Source organism: Camelus bactrianus, chromosome 14 (assembly GCF_048773025.1).
Source record: "Camelus bactrianus isolate YW-2024 breed Bactrian camel chromosome 14, ASM4877302v1, whole genome shotgun sequence".
In the NCBI taxonomy this organism is placed as follows: Eukaryota; Metazoa; Chordata; class Mammalia; order Artiodactyla; family Camelidae; genus Camelus; species Camelus bactrianus.
The window spans coordinates 7,477,876-7,499,230 of record NC_133552.1 but is presented as its reverse complement, the minus strand read 5'-3'; the positions used below and the strand labels follow the sequence as shown (position 1 = coordinate 7,499,230).

The window sequence follows — 21,355 nt, the reverse complement described above, 5'->3', positions numbered from 1 at the left end:
TTTATCTAGGTTATGCAGTGCACTCCCTGGTGGTCTAGTGGTTAGGATCTGGTGCTCTCATCTAGGTTGTCCAATCTGTTAGCTTACAGTTTTTTATAGTACTCTCTTATAATTGTTATTATTTCTGTATAATTGGTAGTAATGTCCCCATTTTCATTTCTGATTTTAGTAATTTGCATCTTTTCTCTTTTTTGTCTTAGTCCATGTAGCTAAAGATTTATCAATCTTGTTAATCTTTTCAAAGATCTTTTGATATTATTAATTTTCTCTATTTTTCTATTCTCTATTTTGTTTATCTTGGATCTAATCTTTATTATTTCCTTCCTCCTGCTAGCTGTAGGTACAGCTTGTTCTTTTTCTAGTTCCTTAAGTTGTCAAGTTAAGTTGTCAATTTGAAATTTTTCTGGTTTTTCAAAGTAAGCTTTTATAGCTTTAAATTTTCCCCTCCATACTACTTTCACTTTATCCCATACATTTTGGTATATTGTGTTTTTGGTTTTTTTCGTCTTAAGTATTTTCTAATTTCCCTTGTGGTTTCTTTTTTATCCATCAGTTGTTTAAGAGTGTGTTTAATTTTCACAAATTTGTAAATTAAATTTACCCCTTTTATTAGTTTCTGATTTATTCCCATTGTGGTGGGAGAAGATAATTTGCATGGTATCTATCATTTAAAATTTATTGAGACTTAGTTTGTGACCTAACACAAATTTGTGTTAATTTATTTCTTAACTTGTGGTCCCTCATGGAAAATGTCCCATGTGTGTTTGAGAAGAAGGTGTGTGCTGTTACTGTTGAGTACAATATTTTGTATATATCTGTTACATCTGTTTGGCTCATTGTTCTGTTTAAGCCCATTGTTTCCTTACTTACCATCTGTCAGGTTATTCTATTCATTACTGAGAGTGGGGGTAATGAAGTCTTCCAAGAATTATAGAACTGTCTATTTCTCCTTTCAATTCTTCAATTCAGTATTTGTTTCATATGCTTTGATAGACTGGTGCATATTTATAATTATGTCCTTTTATTACATTGAACTTTTTATTAATGTATAATGTCCTTCCTTTTCTCTTGTGACTTTTTAAAATTTAACATCTATTTTGTCTGATACTAGTATAGGCACCCCTGCTCTCATTTGGTTACTATTTACATAGAATATCTTTTTACATATTTTCATTTTCTGTATAGTATAGGCAATACAGTTGGGTCATATGTCTTTCCCATTCTAACAATATCTGTCTTTTGATTAGAGAGTTGAATCCATTTACATTTAAAATAATTACTGATAGGGACTTCTGTCATTTTGCTATTTGTTTTTTATATGCCTTATAACTTTTGTCTCTCACTTTCTGCATTACTGTCTTCTTTTTTGTTTAGTTGACTTTTTAGTGAAATGTTTAAGTTCTTTTCTCATTTCCTTTTGTATATGTTCTATAGCTATTTTCTTTGATATTTTCATGGGAATTACATTTACCCTCAAAAGTTGTAACAGTCCAGTTTGAAATTATACCAGCTTAACTTCAATAACATACAAGAACTCTGTTTCTTTGTATCTCTGTATATCTGGTCATTGATGTCTCAAAATTATATCTCTGTACATTATGTGCCCCAAAACATGAACAAATAATTGTTTTAAATGCATTAGTTTCTTAGATAGAAAACAAAAAGTAGAGTTACACACCATTATGACAGTAATACTAGCTTTTAAAATCACTCACATTTTTACCTTTATTGAGATCCTTATTTCTTCCTATAGCCTCAAATTATTGTCCAGTATCCTTTCATTTCACCTTCCTGTACTCCCTTGAGCATTTCTCATAGGGCAGGTATAGTGGTAACATACTCCCTCAGCTTTTGTTTATCTGGGAATGTCTTAATTTCTCCTAATGTTTGAAGGATAGTTTTACCTAATATAGGGTTCTTGGTTGACAGTTTTTTCCTTTTAGCACTTTGAATATTTGAGACCTTCTGGCCTATTAAATTTCTGATGAGAAATCTGCTTATAATCTTATTGAGGGTCACTTGAACAAGACAAGTTGCTTCTCTTTTGCTCCTTTCCAGAGTCTCTGTTTTTTTGGCTTTTGAAAGTTTGTTTGTATCGTGTCTTTGTGTGGGTCTCTGAGTTCATTGAGCTTCTCGGATGTTTATATTTGTGTCTTTAATCAAATTTGGGAAGTTTTCTGCCATTATGTCTTCAGATATTTTCTCTGCCCTTTCCTTCCTCTTCTTGTGGGACTCCCACAATGTGAATGTTGATTGGCTTGATGGTGTCCCAGAAATCCCGTAGGCTCTGCTTGCTTTTCTTCAGTCTTTTTTTCCCCCAATCTTTTTTCTGTTTCTTAGACTTGATAATTTCCATTTTCCTATCTTCAAGTTTGGCCACTCTTCTTTTTCTGTCTGTTCAAATCTACCTTTGAATCCTCTAGTGAATTTTTTATTCCAGTTTTTCATTCCATACTTTTCAGCTTCAGAATTTCTTGTAGGTTTTAGGTCTCTTTATTGATATTTCCATTTTGTTCATACCTCATTTTTTGGGCATTTTCCACATTGTACTTTAATTCTTTTTAAATTCTTTTAACATCTTTAAGACAGTTGTTTTAAAGACTGCCTAGAAGGTTTGCCATCAGTTCTTTTTAAGGGACAATTTCTGTTGATTTTTTTTCCTTTTGAATTGACCATACTTTCCCATTTCTTTGTATGCCTTCTGATTTTTTGTTGAAAACTGGATATTTGAATCTAATAATGTAGTAATTCTGGAAATCAGAATTTCCCCCTTCATCAGATTTTGCTACTTTTTGTTATTGTTTTGACTTTGGTTTTATGGTTTTTTTTATTGTTATAGTCTCTCTTTTTGCCAAGCATCAATCAAATGTGTAAATTTAAGATCTTCTCAGGTCTTTTCTGAGCCTACACTTTCTCCTGGACATAAGAAAATGAGGAAGAGAAAGAAAGGGTGTTGGGCCTTTAAATGTCCTGCAAGTCACTTCAGCCAGAGGGAGAGTGACTTGCAACAATAGGGGCACATACAACAACAATGGCCAACATCCTCTTTGTCTGCACTTCTGTGCTAAAATCAGCAATTAGTGATCAGAGCACAAATCTCCTAAATTTGGAGGGCAGGGTCCTTTTTGCTCACCTTGGTTTCTGCAAACTGTGTGCAAGCTGCTTCTGAAACACATGCACAGCTACTTGCCATGGGGCTGGGGGTGGTTATGTGTGGGTAGCTAGTACTGGGCTAAGAGCTGATATTGACTAAAATTAACCACAGTTTACTATCCAGGAGTTTCCCCCTGCAAGTTACAAGCCTTCACTAGACTCTAAAATTTCAAACTATTTACTTCAGATTGATATTGCCAGTGCAATAGTTATCTAGCTGGGGAGACAGGTTCCTGTTGCTTCTTACTCTGCCATCTTCCCAGAATCTACTCCTATTATGGTGTCTTTTGATACATTAAAATTCTTAATTTTAATGTAAACAAGTTTATCAATGTTTTCCATTAATGTCTTTTTATACCATAGCAACAGAAAGTATACAATAGCTAGAAATAAATCACATAGACACATATGTATTTCTTAGAATACATTTTCTTACTGAGTGTTGCTGGTATATGCAATTGACTTGTGTTTCCTATATGTCTTGTATATTTTTTATTCACTTTTTTTAACTGCCTTCTTTTGTGTTAGGTAGATAATTTCTGGTGTACCATTTTGATTTCCTTCTCATTTCTTTTACTATGTATTTTAAAGTTATTTTCTTAGTGATTTCCCAGGGGTTACATTTAACATCTTAATTTGTAACAATTAGTTGAATTAATACCAATTTAGTGGGGAGGGTATAGCTTAGTGGTAGAGTGCATGCCCAGCAGGCATGAGGTCCTGAGTTCAATCCCCAGTATTTCCATTTAAAAACAAACAAACAAACAAACAAACTTAGTTATCACCCCTCAAAGAAAAACCCAACAACAAGAATTTTTAAAAAAAAAGAATTAAAAAAAAAAAAGCTGGAGGTTCACCTTGCACTTGAGCCATCCTCTAAAAGAAATAACTTAGTTTCAATTACATAGAAAAGCTTTTCTACTATATAACTCAGTCTTCCCCTCTTATGTTGTTACTGTCACAGATTACATCTTTTTATATTGTGTGACCATCAACATAGATTTATAATTTTTTGTGTAGTTTTTTTAATAATGTAAGGGGGAAAAGGAATTATAACCAAAAATATATTTTGACTTTTGTATTTTCCTACATAGTTACCTTTACTGTTGTTCTTTTTAACATTGTATGAATTTTAGTTACCATCTAGTGTCCTTTCATTTCAGCCTGAAGGAATCCCTTTAGCATTTTTGGTAGCGCATGTCCTCCAGTGGTGAACTATTTTATTTTTTGTTTATTAGAGAATGTCTCAATTTCTCCTTCACTTTTACTGGATATAGAGTTCATGGTTGATAGACTTTTTCTTTCAGTGCTCTGAATATGTCATTCCACTGCCTCCTGGCCTTCATGGTTTCTGATGAGAAATCAGCTGTAAATCTCGCTAGTGTACCTTTGTATGTGTTAAGTCACTTCTATTTCACTGCTTTCAAGGTTCTTTCCTTTTGTCTTCTGACAATGTGTCTCAGTGTGGATTTCTTTGATTTTATCCTGCCTGAAGTTTGTTCACATTCTTGAATGTATAGATAAATATCTTCCATCAAATTTGGGACATTTTCAGCTATTATTTCTTCAAGTATTCTCTCTGCCCCTTTCTATCTTCCCCTTCTAAGATTCCCATTATATATATATGTTGGTATGCTTGAAGGGCTCCCACAGGTCTCTGGGCTTTCTTCATTTTTCTTCAGTCTTTTTTCTTTATGACAGCCTACATAATCCCAGTTGACCTGTCTTCAAGTTCACCAAGTCATTTTGCTGCCTGTTTAAGTCTGATGTTGCACTTTTCTAGTGAATTTTTTATTTCAGTTGTATTCTTCAACTCTAATTTCTATTTGGTTCTCTTTGGGAATCGTTTCCCATTTCCATCTCTTTATTGATATTCACTGTTTGGTGAGACATTGGTCTTACGGTTTTGTTTTGTTTAAATTTTTGTCCATGGTTTCTTTTAGCTTTTTGAGCATATGAAAAATAGTTGATATAGTTTGTCTAGTAAGTCTAGTGTCTGAGCATTCTCAGAGATAGCTTCTCTTAATTACTTTTTTTCCTGTATATGGGCCATAAGTTTTTATTTCTTTGCATGCTAATAATTTTTAAAAATTTTTTAATTGAAGTATAGTCAGTTTACTATGTTGTGTCAATTTCTGCTGTACAGCAGAATGCTTCAGTCATACATAAATATACATATATTTGTTTTCATATTTTTCACCATAAACTACTACAAGATATCAAATATAGTTCCTGAGCTATACAGCATAAACTTGTTTATCTGTTTTATATATACCAGTCAGTATTTGCAAATCTCAAACTCCCAATTTATCCCTTCCTAACCAGTAACCTTCCCTCCAGTAACCATAAATTTGTTTTCTATGTCTGTGAGTCTGTTTCCATTTTATAAATAAATTCGTCTTTTTTTTTCTTTTTTAGATTCCAGATATGAGTGATATCATATGGCATTTTTCTTTCTCTTTCTGGCTTACTTCACTTAGTGACATTCTCCAGGGCCATCCATGTTCCTGTGAATGACATTATTTTATTATTTTCTATGGATGAGTAGTATTCCATTTTATAAATATACCACAACTTCTTTACCCGGTCATCTGTCAGTGGACATTTAGGTTGCTTGCATGTCTTGGCTATTGTATATAGTGCTGCTATGAACATTGGAGTATATGTATCTTTTTAAATTAGAGTTCCCTCTGGATATATGCCCAAGAGTGGGATTGTTGGATCATATGGTAGGGCTATTTCTAGTTTTTTGAGAAATCTCCATACTGTTTTCCATAATGGCTGCCCCAAACTACATTCCCACCAGCAGTATAGGAGGGTTCCCTTTTCTCCACATCCTTTCCAGTATTTATCATTTGTGGACTTTTGAATGATGGCTATTCTGGCTGGTGTGAGTTGATACCTCATTGTAGTTTTGATTTGCATTTCTCTGATAATTAGCAATATTAAGCATTTTTTCATATAATCAGATTTTTTTTAACTTGAATTGTATGTGCTGTTTATATGTGTGGCTATTAACCCCTTATGAGTCAGAACACTTGCAAATATCTTCTCCCATTTAGTACGCTATCTTTTGGTTTTGTTGATGATTTCCTTTTCCTTGCAAAAGCTTTTTAAGTTTAATTAGATCCCATTTGTTTATTTTTGCTTTTATTTTCTTTGTTTTATGAGACAGATTTAAAAAAAATATCGCTACAATTTATGTCAAAGAGTGTTCTGCATGTTTTCCTCTAGGAGTCTTATATTTTCTGGCCTTTAATTTAAATCTTTAATCCGTTTTTAGTTTTTTTTAAAATATGGTGTTAGAGAATGTTCTAATTTCATTCTTTTACATATAGCTGTCCAGTTTTCCTAGCACCACTTATTGAAGAGACTGTCTTTTCTCCATTGTATATTCTTGCCTCCTTTGCTGTAGATTAATTGACTATAATGAACGGGTTTAAGGAATTTCTAGTTTCCATTGATATAAATTGAAGGGCAAACCCAAAGAAATCTTCAAAGCAATAGGAGTGCAAAATTATACATTTTTATGATTTTAACCAAAACTTATGGTTATCTTGCCCACACCTAATTTGATAACAATTGTTTAGTACTTTATCTTTATTGAGTCACTGACTTCAATTTAATTTTTTTATAGAAGCTTTCTTTCTTGTACTTGTATCCCACTGATTGACATGTTTTGTCATACTACATAATTATAGTACAATTATGATTAATATAATCAGACTTGGGCATAAGCTCATCTGACTCATTGTAAATATGCAGCCCTAAGTAATGGGAGTGGAAAGGTGTGGTTATACTAGAGAACAACCATCTAGATGGAAGCATTTGGTATGTCATTGGCATTAGTCATATTGTACAGAGGCAGTGGAGAGAATTAATCCATGATTGATTGGTAGAAGTTATTTAAGAGCATCTGTATTAATAATCACCTTTACAACTCTGCAAGGAGGTAATATCTCCATTTAAGAAGGGAGACCTGATTTGCCCAGGATCCCACTTTTAGCTTATTACTGAGCCAAACCTAGGACCTAGGTCTGTATTATTCCAACCACAGTCATTTCATAAATCTGTGAGACCTCTCTTTTTAATGTATGTGTTTTAATTAAGTTTTATTCATTTATTGTTCATGCTTCATGGTTTAGTATATAGGCCTCTTCAAAAAGAAATATTGTTTCTGGCTCTCTTAATTATTTTGTTCATGAAGATTATTAGGTAATAACCACATACTGTTTTCTCCATAGTAGTCAGTTTTTGCTTTATCTGGATGTTCTCTCACCTTTGTGTTCAGGTCACAGTTCACTTGGTCAGGTTAGCTTGTCTCTGAACAAATACTCTCTTTCTAATTCTTAAGAAGTACACTCCATCCCTACCCAGGAGCTTAGATTCTAATCCATTATTTAGAAAGCAAAATCTCATTAATCAGAGATGTGTTACCATTTGTTCTTTTCTTATTTCTTCCTTTCTTCTCTAAAACTACAGCCCATGCCTCCAATTCTCCTGATTTCTTCTCCACAACTAACTTATATTTAGTGATGCTTCTTTTCTTTTAATGGTACCATTCATTCCTAAATGAATCAGCACAAGTGAGACACAGGTTTGATGAGCCTTTCACGTTTTATAAGTAGATCAATACATCTACTGATTAGCCCCATCCATTGCGTATACATTCTCACAGAAGTTAGTACCACCGCTGCCACCACCACTTCTCTTACCTCCCAGGTGCTTCACAAGTCCCTGTTACCAGTTTCTGTTTTCTTTCCAAAAGGCCTAGTCCAAGTACTGGAACAAGTATGGTTGCTGTATAGAGCTTCAGTGGTGCAGAAGTAGTATAAGTCTGACACACTTCCTTGTCAAGTCAATCTTCTGATTTTCATACTTCTTGGTGTTATGTTGTATTTTTTTAAACATTTTTATTGAGTTATAGTCATTTTATAATGTTGTGTCAAATTCCAGTGTAGAGCACAATTTTTCACTTATACATGAACATACATATATTCATTGTCACATTACTTTTTCACTGTGAGCTACCACAAGATCTTGTATATATTTCCCTGTGATATACAGTATAAACTTGTTTATCTATTCTACATTTTGAAATCCCAGTCTGTCCCTTCCTACCCCCCGCCCCCTTGGCAACTACAAGTTTGTATTCTATGTCTATGAGTCTGTTTCTTTTTTGTATTTATGTTTTTTGTTTTTGTTTTTGTTTTAGATCCCACATATGAACGATCTCATATGGTATTTTTCTTTCTGTTTCTGGCTTACTTCACTTAGAATGACATTCTCCAGGAACATCCATGTTGCTGCAAATGGCATTATGTTGTCAATGTTTATGGCTGAATAGTATTCCATTGTATAAATATACCACATCTTCTTTATCCAGTCATCTGTTGATGGACATTTAGGCTGTTTCCGTGTCTTGGCTATAGTAAATAGTGCTGCTATGAACATTGGGGTGCAGGTGTCATTTTGGAGTAGGGTTCCTTCTGGATATATGACCAGGAGCAGGATTCCTGGGTCATATGGTAAGTTTATCCCTAGTCTTTTGAGGAATCTCCATATAGTTTTCCACAGTGGCTGCACCAAACTACATTCCCACTAGCAGTGTAGGAGGGTTCCCTTTTCTCCACAGCCTCTCCAGCATTTGTCGTTTGTGGAACTATGTTGTATTTTTAATTGGAATTCCAGTCCTTGGGAGACTCCTTTGACTAATTTGTTTAGCAAACTGTTTTAATAAATTGCCTATCTCCCAGACTCTTAAGCTGCCTCATTCTTTCATGATCCATATTAAATTCTCTGCAGACATTGTGAGTTTTCATCATTGGCAGGTTTCTACTATTCTTTCTCTAAGTAGCTATCAGATTGTAATCCACTTAAAAACGCATAGGAATTCTTGAGTAGTATTAGAGTATCTTTTCCACTTTCTAACCTCTGTTATAGGGACAGATTAGTTTATTGGTTAAGACCCTGAGCTGAACTTTGAGGCAATTGATTTAGCAAAGCTCTCTCCAAACCCTTGCCTTGCACAGGGTTCTGTGTATCAACAAATGGCTGTTCATCCTTCCAATTGTTCAGGCAAAAATCTGTGCACTCATACTTGATTGTTACCTTTTTCCTCATAGTCTAACCAATTTGTTTTCAAATCCTGCTTGTCTTTCCTTCAAAATATGTGCAGAATGTGATCATTCTTCCCTACCTCTACCCTATGACAAATAAATTAATTACAGGAGGAGATCCTTGTGTCCAGCAGCCTACCTGAGTTATGGGTCACCCTGGTCTTCCCATTGCTCATATAAAACTTTGGCATAAAGTCCGATTAGGGAAATAGGTCCTGCTCCACACCACCTTCTCTCACTTTCTGTTGTGGTTCTATCTTGCTTTGATCCAGAGAGAGAGAGAACAAGAGAAAAGTCTCAAGACACTATAAGGTTAGTGATAGTAGGAGCCAGGTCCCAAGAGTTGCTTCTATGAAAAGGACTTGACCCTTGCCAGCTGGATATCTCTGTGTTTATGCACATGTGAGAATTTGAAGATGAGAGGAGGAAGAGAAAGAGAGAAGGGAAGTGTTTTTGTAAAATTCTGTATTTAAATTGAGAGGCAGTTTTGTATAATGTTTAAAGAGTATGGAATCTAGAGCCAGTCAGCCTTGGTCTCAATCCTGCCAGTAGGCATGTGACCCAGGGCAAATTCTCTCTCTCTCTCTCTCTCTCTCTCTTTTTTTCCAGTTTTACTGAGAAATAATTCACAGACATCCCTGTGTAAATTTAAAGTATACAGCATAATGGTTTGATTTACATAAATTGTGAAATAATTACCACAATACGGTTAGTTAACATCCATCAACTTATATAGATAGAATAAAAATAAAAGAAACAAGTTTTCTCCTTGTGATGAGAACTCTTAGGATCTACTCTCTTAACAATTTTCCTATATATCTTACCTCAGTGTTAACTATAGTCATCATGTTGTATATTAAACCCCTGGTACTTACTTATCTAATAACTGGAAGTTTGTACCTTTTGACCACCTTCCTCCAATTCCGCTTACCCCACCCCCAGCTTCTGGTACAAATCTAATCTATTTTTCTATGAGGTTTTTTTTTTTTAGCATGTTTTCTTTTAGATTCCACGTGTAAGTGAGATCTAACAGTATTTATCTTTCTCTTTCTGACTGATTTCACTTACCATAATACCTTCAAGGTTCATCCATGTTGTTGCAAATGGTAGAATGTCTGCATTTTTTATGGCTGAATGATATTCAATTGTATGTGTGAGATTATCTATCTATCTATCTCATATAGAAAATGTATTTTTATTGAAGTATAGTCAGTTTTGGCATTCTTTACTCCATATCCTTTTTTAAAAAATATATTTTTATTGAAGTATAGTCAGTTTACAATGTGTCAATTTCTGGTGTATAGCACAATACTTCAGTCATATAGGGACATACATATATTCATTTTCATATTCTTTATCCATTTATCTGTTGATGGACACTTGTTTCCATGTTTTGGCTATTGCAAATAATGCTGCTATTAACATGGGGTACAGATATCTTTTTGAGGTAGTGTTTTTATTTCCTTTGGATATATTCGCAGAAGTGGAATTGCTGAATCATATGGTAGTTCTGTTTTTAATTTTTTGAGGAACCTGCATTCTGTTTTCTATTGTGGCTGGGAGAATTCTTCAACTTCTCTTTATTTCAGTTGCCTTTTTGAGATGGGGGTAAAACTAGCATTTGCCTTACCACATGTGGTTATTGTGAACACTTGGTAAGTTAGTATATTGTAGAGCAATAGTTAGTGTGCATTAGTAGTTGTATTTTTTTAAGCCAATTTTCAAAGTAGCATTGTGGACTTTAGAATTCCTGGTGGCATAGGGAGCTATAAACATTTTTCTGATGATATCTAGTACCCCATTTCCATAGATTAGGGCTTTTACCTTGTGCAGTAGAGAGCTGTTTAAAGGGACATTGGCTGTATACATCTATCAAAATTCATCAAATTGTACATTTGAAATATGTGTAGTTTACTGTACAGGAACCATACCACAATAAAGGTGTTAAAAAGAGGGGAGAGGGGACCAACTGATACATGTTAAATGCATTCAGCTCCATAGAGTCACCAGTCCTGGAGTGAGTTTTAAGTCTTCAGTATTTTATATTTAGTCCAATAAATAAAGCAACAACAAACTCGACCCATTATTTTCCTCCTTTCCCTGAAACAGAATGGTTCATGCTTGGGTGAAGACAGTGGAGTTTGGTTTTAGGATGACAGACAAGTCTGCAGTGTGAATTTCCTAACAGTGATGGCACGTTAGATTTCAACTAGACCTTTCATCAGAATCAGAACTGACTGTGAAAAGAGTCACTACAGAGTTGGCATTCTTTACTCCATATCCTTTTTTAAAAAATATATTTTTATTGAAGTATAGTCAGTTTTGGCATTCTTTACTCCATATCCTTTTTTAAAAAATATATTTTTATTGAAGTATAGTCAGTTTACAATGTTGTGTCAATTTCTGGTGTATAGCACAATACTTCAGTCATATAGGGACATACATATATTCATTTTCATATTCTTTTTAACCATAAGTTACTATAAGATATTTCCCTGTGCTATATAGTATAAACTTCTTGTTTCTCCTTATCATTTTTATAGAAGCCACATCTTAATTGCTTCTCAGTAATTTACTGTTCCTTAATGGTTTTTTTCTTTTTCAAAAAATTCAAATTTATTTTTAATTGAAGTATGGTTGATTTACAACCTTAATGTTCTTTCTAAACCAACATCCAAGAAGATATGTAAACAAGGGCAACAGCAATTAAATGACTAAGAACAAGACCTTCAGGACTCCTACCTATTGAAAGTAGCCTAGCAGCATGGGATGGAATAAACCAGGCCAGAGGCTAGGGTAGTTTTAATAATCTCTCTGTTTCTGTGTTTGTTTGCTTGTTTAATTGTTTTCCTATTTCTCTATCCTGGTTTTGTTTTTCCCTCAGCTGTATCTATTGTCCTTCCCCCACTGTATTTTACTGTTTCCATCTGTATCTTGTGAAAGAAAATATAACTAAACCTTTAGATTCTAAATTAGAAAATGTCCTAAATCCTTTTTCTCTCAGGATCAAAGATTGCCTTCAATCAAGGGGCACTGTGTACTTTTCCTGTGCTTGATGAAAACACGATTGCTTTTTTGTATGGGATGAGTCTTCACTGTAGAACAGTCTCCGGCATTGCGGGATGGTTAACATCCCTGGCCTCAGTACCAAGTGCCAGCCATTGAGACCACCAGAAATGCCTTCACACATTTCCAAACACCCTATAAGGTAGTGGTGGAGCCTCTGGTTTAGAACCACTGCTAGCTAGGCAGTTGGAAGCGTTATCACCTCAATACTGGCCTTGGCTCCTCATCATCAACTGTTCTTTATAATTTGATGGGGCAACTTAATTGCCAAAAGTTTTTTTTTTAATTGAAGTGTAGTTAATTTACAATATTGTGTTAGTTTCTGGTGTATAACAAAGTGATTCAGTTCTCTCTCTTTCTCCCTCCCCCACCCCGTGTGTGTGTGTGTGTATGTATGTGTGTGTGTATATATATATATATGTATATTCTTTTTCAGATTCTTTTCCATTATGGTTTATTACAAAATATTGAGTATAGTTCCCTGTGCTATACAGTAGGACCTGGTTGTTTGTTTATTTTATATATAGTACTGTATATCTGCTAATCCCAAACTCCTAATTTGTCCCTCCCATTTCTTTCCCTTTTGGTAAACATAAGTATGGTTTCTATGTCTGTGAGTCTGTTTCTGCTTTGTAAATAAGTTCCTTTGTATCACATTTTAGATTCCACATATAAACAATATCATATTGGGGGGAGCATATAGCTCAAGTGGTAGAGCACATGCTTAGCATACACAGGGTGGTGGGTTCAATCCCCAGTACCTCCTCTAAAAATAAATATTAAAATCTAATTATCGCCCCCATTTTTTAATTTAAAAAAAAGTATCATATAATATTTGTCTTTCTCTGTCTAACTTCACTTAGTATGATCATCTCTAGGTCCATCCATTTTGCTGCAACTGTTAATTGCCAAAATTTTTACGTCTAGAGAAGTCCTAGCTATTTGAGCCACTAAAACTGTGCCATTTAGACTATACCTGTCACTTTTCACTTTTCAAAATTCAAAATGTTAGGAAAACCAAGATGTTTATTGGTAGGTTTTCTATACATAAATAAAAAATTTTACATATATATAAATACTGGGTTTTCATAAAGTTACTGGTTTATGAAATAAGTATGTGAAAATGAGTTGTAACTTTCTCAAAGTGTACTCATTTTAGAGAAATAAAGTATATCTCTTTTAAAAAGTGATTTTAAAATATAGTACAAAGTACACACACACTCTCGTACTAACAATCTGTAAACCTAAAACTGAGTATAATGTTTTAGTTTGTTGATGTTATACAAGTAATTAAATTATGAATTTCTTAATTCTTTTATATTTCAGAGAAAGGGATTTGAAGAAAACTGGGCACAGACTCAACAAAACCAAACAGAAAAGAAACAGAAGAAGAAATAAAAAGAAGAGCGGTCATGGTAAAATCATGGATGAAAACTCATTTGAAACCTTAAGTTATCTTACATCAGAAGATCAGGACCCATCTCAGAGTGAAGAGGAAGACTTAGAAGAGACCAAAAGAGAAGCAGGATGTTCCTTCACTGGAGGTCTGAGACGTGACGTAGGACATTTCAGAAATGGCCAGAAAGATGAAAGACAGGAAAACATAAATTCTGAAAACACTTTGCCAAATGTTATGTCTGTAGTTGAGTTGGACGATACAGCAAAGAATTACCTCCCTAAGAAAGCTGATGACTTGTTTCTAAGTTTGTCGTTGATGCCCGATGAAAGCTCTGTTTCCTGTCCAACAGTGACTCAAAATCTTTCCTGTGAAGCAAGTGATGACTGCTCTGGCACAAAGGTAGAAAAGCATACTGGAAATAGAGAGATCATGGCATCAGATGTCCAGGACCAATTTGTTGAAACCCCACACTCACTTATGCAGAAGAGAGAGGTGGTAGATAAGAGTCTTCTGAATGAAACAATTCTGTGTGATCAACATGGATCTCGAACTTCAGATAAAGTTTTACCAAAGGAACAGGGAGTAAATACAACTGGAAACAATTACTGGGCTTTTTTCTCAAATGATTTATCTGATGAAGAATTACAACTGGGCTCTGAAAGACAACCCTATTGTGGTAGCTGGCCTGAGGGACCTCATAAGTTTATATGTGAGCAGAGACCAAAGAAAGATAGATGGCGAAAGGTAGCCTGTCCTGACAGCAAGGGGCAATTGATTAAATTGATCTCCACTTCTGAAGGAGCATCAGGACCAGGAAGCAGTCCAGAAACATTGATAGCAGAGAAGCAATTGATAGAAAATGAAGATTTGTCACCTCCAACTGAGAATATAGATCCTGTCATAGAAACAGAGACAAACATCTTTAGAAGCTGCTTCTTTAAGCTGGATATCATGAAGAGTGCCTTTCACTCCACAAATAAAAAAAGGAGGCAGAAGAGGATTTTCAGTTTGGCACCGAACTTTAACTTACTGGGACAGATACATATCAGTGTAAAAGAAAGGGGGCAGTACGGCTTGTTAACAGAAAGCCATGGATTAAAAATTACTTTGAAAGAAGAAAATGATAGAATTTCAGAAATAAATAATGAAGAAGAGAATAAGAAAAAACTTACGACCTTCAATCATCATCCATCATGGTTTTACTTTGATATTGTCAAAGATACTCCTCTAAATGTTGGTAGACAATTTTATTCTCATTACCTGCCATTTACCAGACTAAGGCACTCAGTATATTTTTACAAAAACCCCATTACTTCTCTTATGCCCCAATATACATCTAGCTTTTGGAAGATACCTTTTACAAGCAAGAAACCATTATTGACTTTCAGCTCTAAGACAAGAGTAGGTGATAAACTAAATGATGTAAGGCTTACTTCAGAAATTTTAAGTAGCCACCCTGATACGTTGTACTCTTTTAGTGTCACTTCTGATGTTCACTATTTAACTGAAAGTTTTGGTAAAAAGCTGAAGATGTGGGAAGAACCTAAGTCATTACAGTTCTTACAAACTGAGGATAACCAAGATTTAACAAGCCCTGACTGCTTTGATTCCCTTGAGCTACCACTATCACAAAGGTTTGCCTTTCAACTAGTAAAGCTTTTTGGATCTCCTGGAGTTCCAGTGGGTAAATTGTGTTTATTTGCTACAAATAAAAAGTCTGATTTAACGTATGTTCATAATTTTTGAGGTGTTTCTACCTCGTGTTAGTGATTTCATGCAGTTAATTGATCTTGTGATGCTTTTCAGTGGATGGGAGGACTCAGCAAATGGTACTTGATGAAGTCATGCCTCCCAGCCCCCGCCTCCACAACCAGCAGTCTGAAATGTCTTTGGGCACATTGAATATGTGGACTCACAGTTTAAATAGTGGGACGAATGAAGAATGAGACAGGCAGTGGTTATGTAACAAATAGAGATGGACTGCTTTTGTAAGAAAAAATCTTTCTGCTTTCTACATTTTCCTTATTTGGCACATGGCTCTTAGGAAGGAATCTGACTGGCTGACTTGAAAGCTTCTTTGGGGCTCTTAAGATTGTTGTTTTTGGAAGTGAAAAATCCACCTGTGAATTTAAAAAGTGAAAAAATTTAAAAAATAATTCTAAGTAAAATTCTAAGTAAATTTCTTCTAAATAATATGCCTATTTAAGATGCTAAATATCTTAAAGAGGAAGTGGAACACATATCCCAGCCTTTCCTTATCTGTAAGTCAATTGCATGTATTGATGATTTCATGCAATTGCATTGTGTCTCCTACCTTGGGGACAGAAGCTCTAAGAGCCAAGAAGTAAAGCTCTAGTCCCTACATCCTGTATCTTCCTGATTTATGTATATATTTTTCTGTAACTACCAGGGACCCTAGGCTTCTCTAACAGCTTCTCTTCCAGAGTTTTTTTACTTTGTTCCTAAACTTCTTCTGTTATGGGCAAATTTGGTCCACTTAGCTCTGACCCAAGATTGGCTAAGTCTCAGGGTCAGGGGAGTCACAGCTATCAACCTGCTATGTCATCATGTTTATCATTTTTGTAAACTTTGTGAATAATCACATCTTAACTGTTTGCTGCAATTTTCCATCCTTCTACGTGCAATGAAGAAACATACCAATTAAAAAAAATTAAAATGGACTTGCTTTGAAGAATTTAACAAGATAATGGAAGTCATTTTAGGACAGGGTTCTTTGTCCAAAATCCATATTCTGAAGTTGTAGGAAACTTTTTGTGTCATTTTATGCCATTTTGCTAGGGAGAAAGTCCATAGATTTTATCAGCTTCTCAGGGATGTCCATGACCCCAAAATACTAACAACCACTGCCTTACATCAGCACTAGAAAGCATGAAGTCACTAGTGGGAAAGGATTCTAAACCTCCTCCCTTGAATGCCCAACACCATAATAATCAACAATAATAGTCCAGCATCCATTAATTAGGCTTTAGAAAGCGTTTTAGAGGAAATAGACCTCATTCATCAAATAGTTTACCTTCTAAATAGGGAGACAAGACTAACACAAAAAATTATTGCACATGAAAAATATAAATGACAATCATGAATATTTTATGAATGAGGTTAGCCATGCTAAAGGAATTGTTGAAAATATAGGGTTATATAGTTTTATGTGGGATGGCTCCAAATGGAAATGAATTATAACCAGTGCTTATATAAATGTGGCTTAAAAGAAAAAGAGGGAAAGAATTTCACATTTGGAAGTAGTGTGTGCTTAAAAAAGGAGAGGAGAAAACTAAGTGGAGGCTGTAAACCAATTTGGCTAGATTGGATAAGAGAAGCTCTGGTAAATCTATGGCCTTGTAAATAAGACAGGGAACTTGAATGAATTCTAGTTATAGAAACTTTGCAAACACAGTGAGGTGATAAAGTAGAGTCATACATAGACCTGAAGAAACCAAACTACCTATGTTGCTAGAGATATGTGAGTATAGGAAAGATATTTTTTATGGTTTGTATGGCTGATGTGTATAGATCAATGTGTAGACTTGCTTATGAGCATCGTAATTGTATGTAAGCATTTCTCCCCCAGACACTAATATGGAAGTAGTAATTTGCAAAACTAAACTTGCTGTAGTTGCAGAGTTTATACATGTCACAGGAAAGGATGACTACCTGTATTCTATGCCCTGTGGCAGTACCACTTGAAGCCACTGATGTGTATATATATGTATTTACTTACTTGAGAATATCAACTATGATACACATCACTTTACATATACACATGAGCATTTTTATTGAGTCTGGATAGTAATAGAGATCTGAGACAAACAACTCCTGCTTTAACTGTCTCTGAAATATCTTCAAAACCAGGCTTTTATCATTATGGTAGTCTTGATATCATGTTTGCATATCTTCACAGTTAAGGTAAAAAACTGTATGACATTATAGATGAAATTTATTCTCTGTTTTTTCACAGAATCTTTGTTGCCTTTTGACTGTGTGGTTCCCCTTGATTGGAAGACATTGAAGATGATCTGTTTGCAATGGAAAACATCAGTAGAGGTACATTTTTATCGCTTTCAAAGAAGACCTTCTCTAACTGGTTTCTTTCTTTGTTTTAAAATTTTTTAAAAAATTTAATATGATTTTTAAAAGGTTACATTTCATTTAAAGCTGTTACAAAATACTGATATTCCCTATGTTGTGCATAACATCCTTGAGCTTATCTTAGACCCAGTGGTTTGTACCTCCCACTTCCCCACTCCTATATTGCCTCTCCTGGCCACTAATGACCACTAGTTTGTTCTCTGTATCTGTGGATCTGCTTCTTTTTTGTTTTATTCACTAGTTTTGTTGTTTTTTTAGATTCCACATATAAGTGATGTCATACACTATTTCTTTATCTGACTTACTCCATGCAGCATAATGCCCTCTAACTGGTTTCTTAAAAAAAAAGAATTGGAGAAAACTTGTTCATCAAATGTAACATGAAGGGCTACATCTCATATTAAATTAGAGAAAAGAATGTATGTGGCTGGGTGGATAATATATACATGTTTCTTTCAATTAGTCTCAAAGAGAAAGTCGTGTTTAATTCCCTAACTTTGTTATAGTGTAAGCTAGTATAAGCGCTCACTGTGGTGACTTTTAGGAGAGTCATTTATTCTTCTTTACATCTTTCTCCTGTCCAGTCCTCAATCTTATTTTGTAGAGTAACAGCTTCAGATTAGATACATATTTACTTGACTTGGAAGCTCCTCCTTATTAATATGTTCTGGTGGTCTATGAATGTTCTGACAGGCTATTAATTTTCCAGTTAGCTGGAGGAGGACTGGCTGGGAAAGTTAGAAAGGTAACAGAAACTCTGGAAAAGCCAGTACTCTATATAACCTAATGAGGAAAGAGCACCTGGGATTTTGTGTAACATTAGTTCATAGTGATTTAAATGTGCAATGTTAGGGGTCCATTTTGAAATAAGTAGTAAAGTTAAGGTTTAGTGAAACATTATAGAAGTATATAGTTCAGGAAAGTGGGTATTCCTTAACTGTTCCTATAAGCACAGCTGTGGGAAAAGTAGATTTGTTTGTGTGCCCAGGTAGTAAAACCAAATCCTTTTTTTTAAAACTTCTTATTTTTCCTTGTTCCCATGGAGATCTTATTTTACCTAAGCACACACACACACACACACACACTTCAGTATTTTAACTGTTTAAATTGACGTTTGTGGCTATCATGTTTCTTTTCTCATTTTGGGAGTGTCCCTACATGAGTTAAATGATGTTGCAAACCTAACCCCAATGCCAAATATTAATCATTATTATATGTATTTTAATTATAATTTCTAGAAAAGACAGAAGAAGATTGGTTTAAAAAAATGAGAATTCCTTGAACTGTAAGTACAGCTTATTCTGGAGACCACTATATGATCAGAAGGAAATGGATGTTGACATTATTTGTTTCTAATAGCTCATATGTACTACAATTGAAGAGTCAATATAAAAAACTTGTAGTCTGTTACCATGGCAACCCTGTGTGCTATTGCACATGTAATGTTTTTATTTCCTTTAAATGTAGATCTTTTTGTGAAATACAACAAAGCTCAGAATGTTGCTACCAAATTTATTTTCCGACTTTATTGGTTAGAATGTATTTTAGAGTATTTGGTCAACTCACAGTTTATGAGGAGTTTCCTCCCCCTTACTCTCTGCCCCCAGCCCCTAGATTGATATGTGATAAAGGCTGGGAATTTAAGAATATAGGTTATATTTAAATATTAGAAGATTCTCTAGGAAAAGAGGTAAAACATATAGACAAACCCATGTTATGTTTTAAACTTGACATCAACCTGACGTTAAAATAAACACATTGCACTTTTTTCCAAATGCCTAAATTATGAAATAAACACAGCTGCTGTGATTTCATTATATGTGTGTCTGCATTTGATAAGAATTGAATGTACTCTGCATTTGCCATATGTTTTCTCTTTTCATTGTAACTCTTATTTCTAAGAGTATTCTGTGTTTCCATTTCTCAACTAACTAGAAATACACATATACCCCGTAAAAATAGTTTTCTTTGTTTTCAACATGTTTCTGCTTAAAGAAGAAGGGGAAGTACTAAAGATTTGGGAGAAGAGTCTAGAGGCTTGGAGGGACCACTAGGAAATGTGAGATCAATACAGTAGTGGAAGAGATAAGAGGCTATAAGGACTTCCTGAGAAAGGAGGTGAAGAAATTCATATATTTGTTCAACAAATACTTACTGAGTATTGTTCTCATGGAGTTTATATTGGGATTAAAGTTAGGAAGGGAGTATTTTCCCTTCCCCTCAGTGTGACACCAGTATAAGCAGCATGCAACAAGCATGGATATATTTGGCTATAGCCAATTCTGGAGTCTCTTCTATCTGCTAAACTTCTATCTGCTAATTTTGTGTCAAGGGCACGTTCTGGACCATAGTTTTGATTTTTTATGTTCATCTTCTACATTCATGCTAAACTAACTGCCTTCTGTGAACCTCCCAGAGCAGTCATCCCTAGTTATTAGTCTTCTCTTGTTGGGGATTTTTATGAGTGTTGTAAGCTATGTACAGATTTTTTATAATTATTATGAGAATGGGCCTCCAAGTTTTGTGTTTGGCGTAATGATCAGTAGGCATCAAGGGGTAAATAGAAATTTAGAAAGAGAGAAATAGCAGGAGAATGTGGTTGCTCTGGGAGCCTCAAATCCTTGCCTCTTTCAAGATCCTTTTCCTGCTGGTCGCCAGGGTGTGTGTGTGTGTATATATATATCTCCTCCTTTAAGGAGGTAGGATGGAGTGCTGGAAAGAGAATGGGTTCCCATCTTGAAGCTACTGCTGACTGGTTGTGTGACCTTAAACAAATTACCCTCTCAGGTCCTCAGTTTCTTCACCTGTAGAAAAATAAGTTTATAATAGCAGCCTGTCATGGGGGTATTAAAAAAGGAGTAAATGAAATAACTTGTACAGATTTCTTAGCATAGTACCAGACAAATAATAGGCTCTTTGTAAGGAGGGTTAATTCCCTTCCCCTAAGTACTTTTGTTGGTTACAGCACTGTCTTTGAAATGCCCCTGGCAGAATAGTAATTGTGTTATCCAGGAGAACAACATATTGACTAAATAAACTTAACACATTTGCACTAATTAGTGTATTTATTATTAACTTTATAACATAAATAGCTGGACATAGAACAGGTTTTGATTGAGAGATAGGTGGTTGGGCAACGTCAGGAGGACAGGCTCTTGAATGAGGCGGGACGAGGCAGGATGTGGAGACTGTGGGACAGTGTGAGGTCCTAGATGCTGGGGCTAGGGGTGTGGTATAAGTAGGTTAAGAGCCTGGGAAACCGACATCAAACTCCGCTCACGTCACCATTTTGTCTGGGCTTGTCCAGGCTTGTGTTTGTTTGTAGTTGAATTCTCCGTCTCTGGTGCTGTTGAAGATCGTACTCATCCAGAAAGAGTGCTCAGTGCCAACCTAGAGGATCATCTACAGTGATATACTCGTTGGATACCAAAATTGGTTTGAATAATCTGTTCAACCATTCTTGATCAGTTACCCGAATACTAATAAAAAAAAAAACTCAACAAAAGAGGTA

At 34.9% G+C, this 21,355-nt stretch overlaps 1 protein-coding gene across 9 annotated transcripts in view; it reads left to right on the top strand.

Annotated features, from left to right (window-relative positions):
* The window catches only part of LOC105066223 (NEDD4-binding protein 2-like 2), an 88,711-nt gene that overhangs the window by 43,742 nt on the left and 23,614 nt on the right, over positions 1 to 21,355 (top strand). For 6 of the 9 annotated variants that reach the window (XR_012511645.1, XR_012511647.1, XR_012511650.1 and 3 more), the window contains 4 exons: positions 13,665 to 15,421; positions 17,714 to 17,799; positions 19,083 to 19,129; positions 21,152 to 21,352. Coding sequence is in view for 2 of the 9 variants with exons in the window: in XM_074378027.1 (XP_074234128.1) it covers positions 13,665 to 15,421; positions 17,714 to 17,799; positions 19,083 to 19,115 (1,876 nt within the window). In the remaining 7 variants the exon portion in view is untranslated. The other 3 variants (XR_012511646.1, XM_074378027.1, XM_074378028.1) reach the window with 3 other exon arrangements.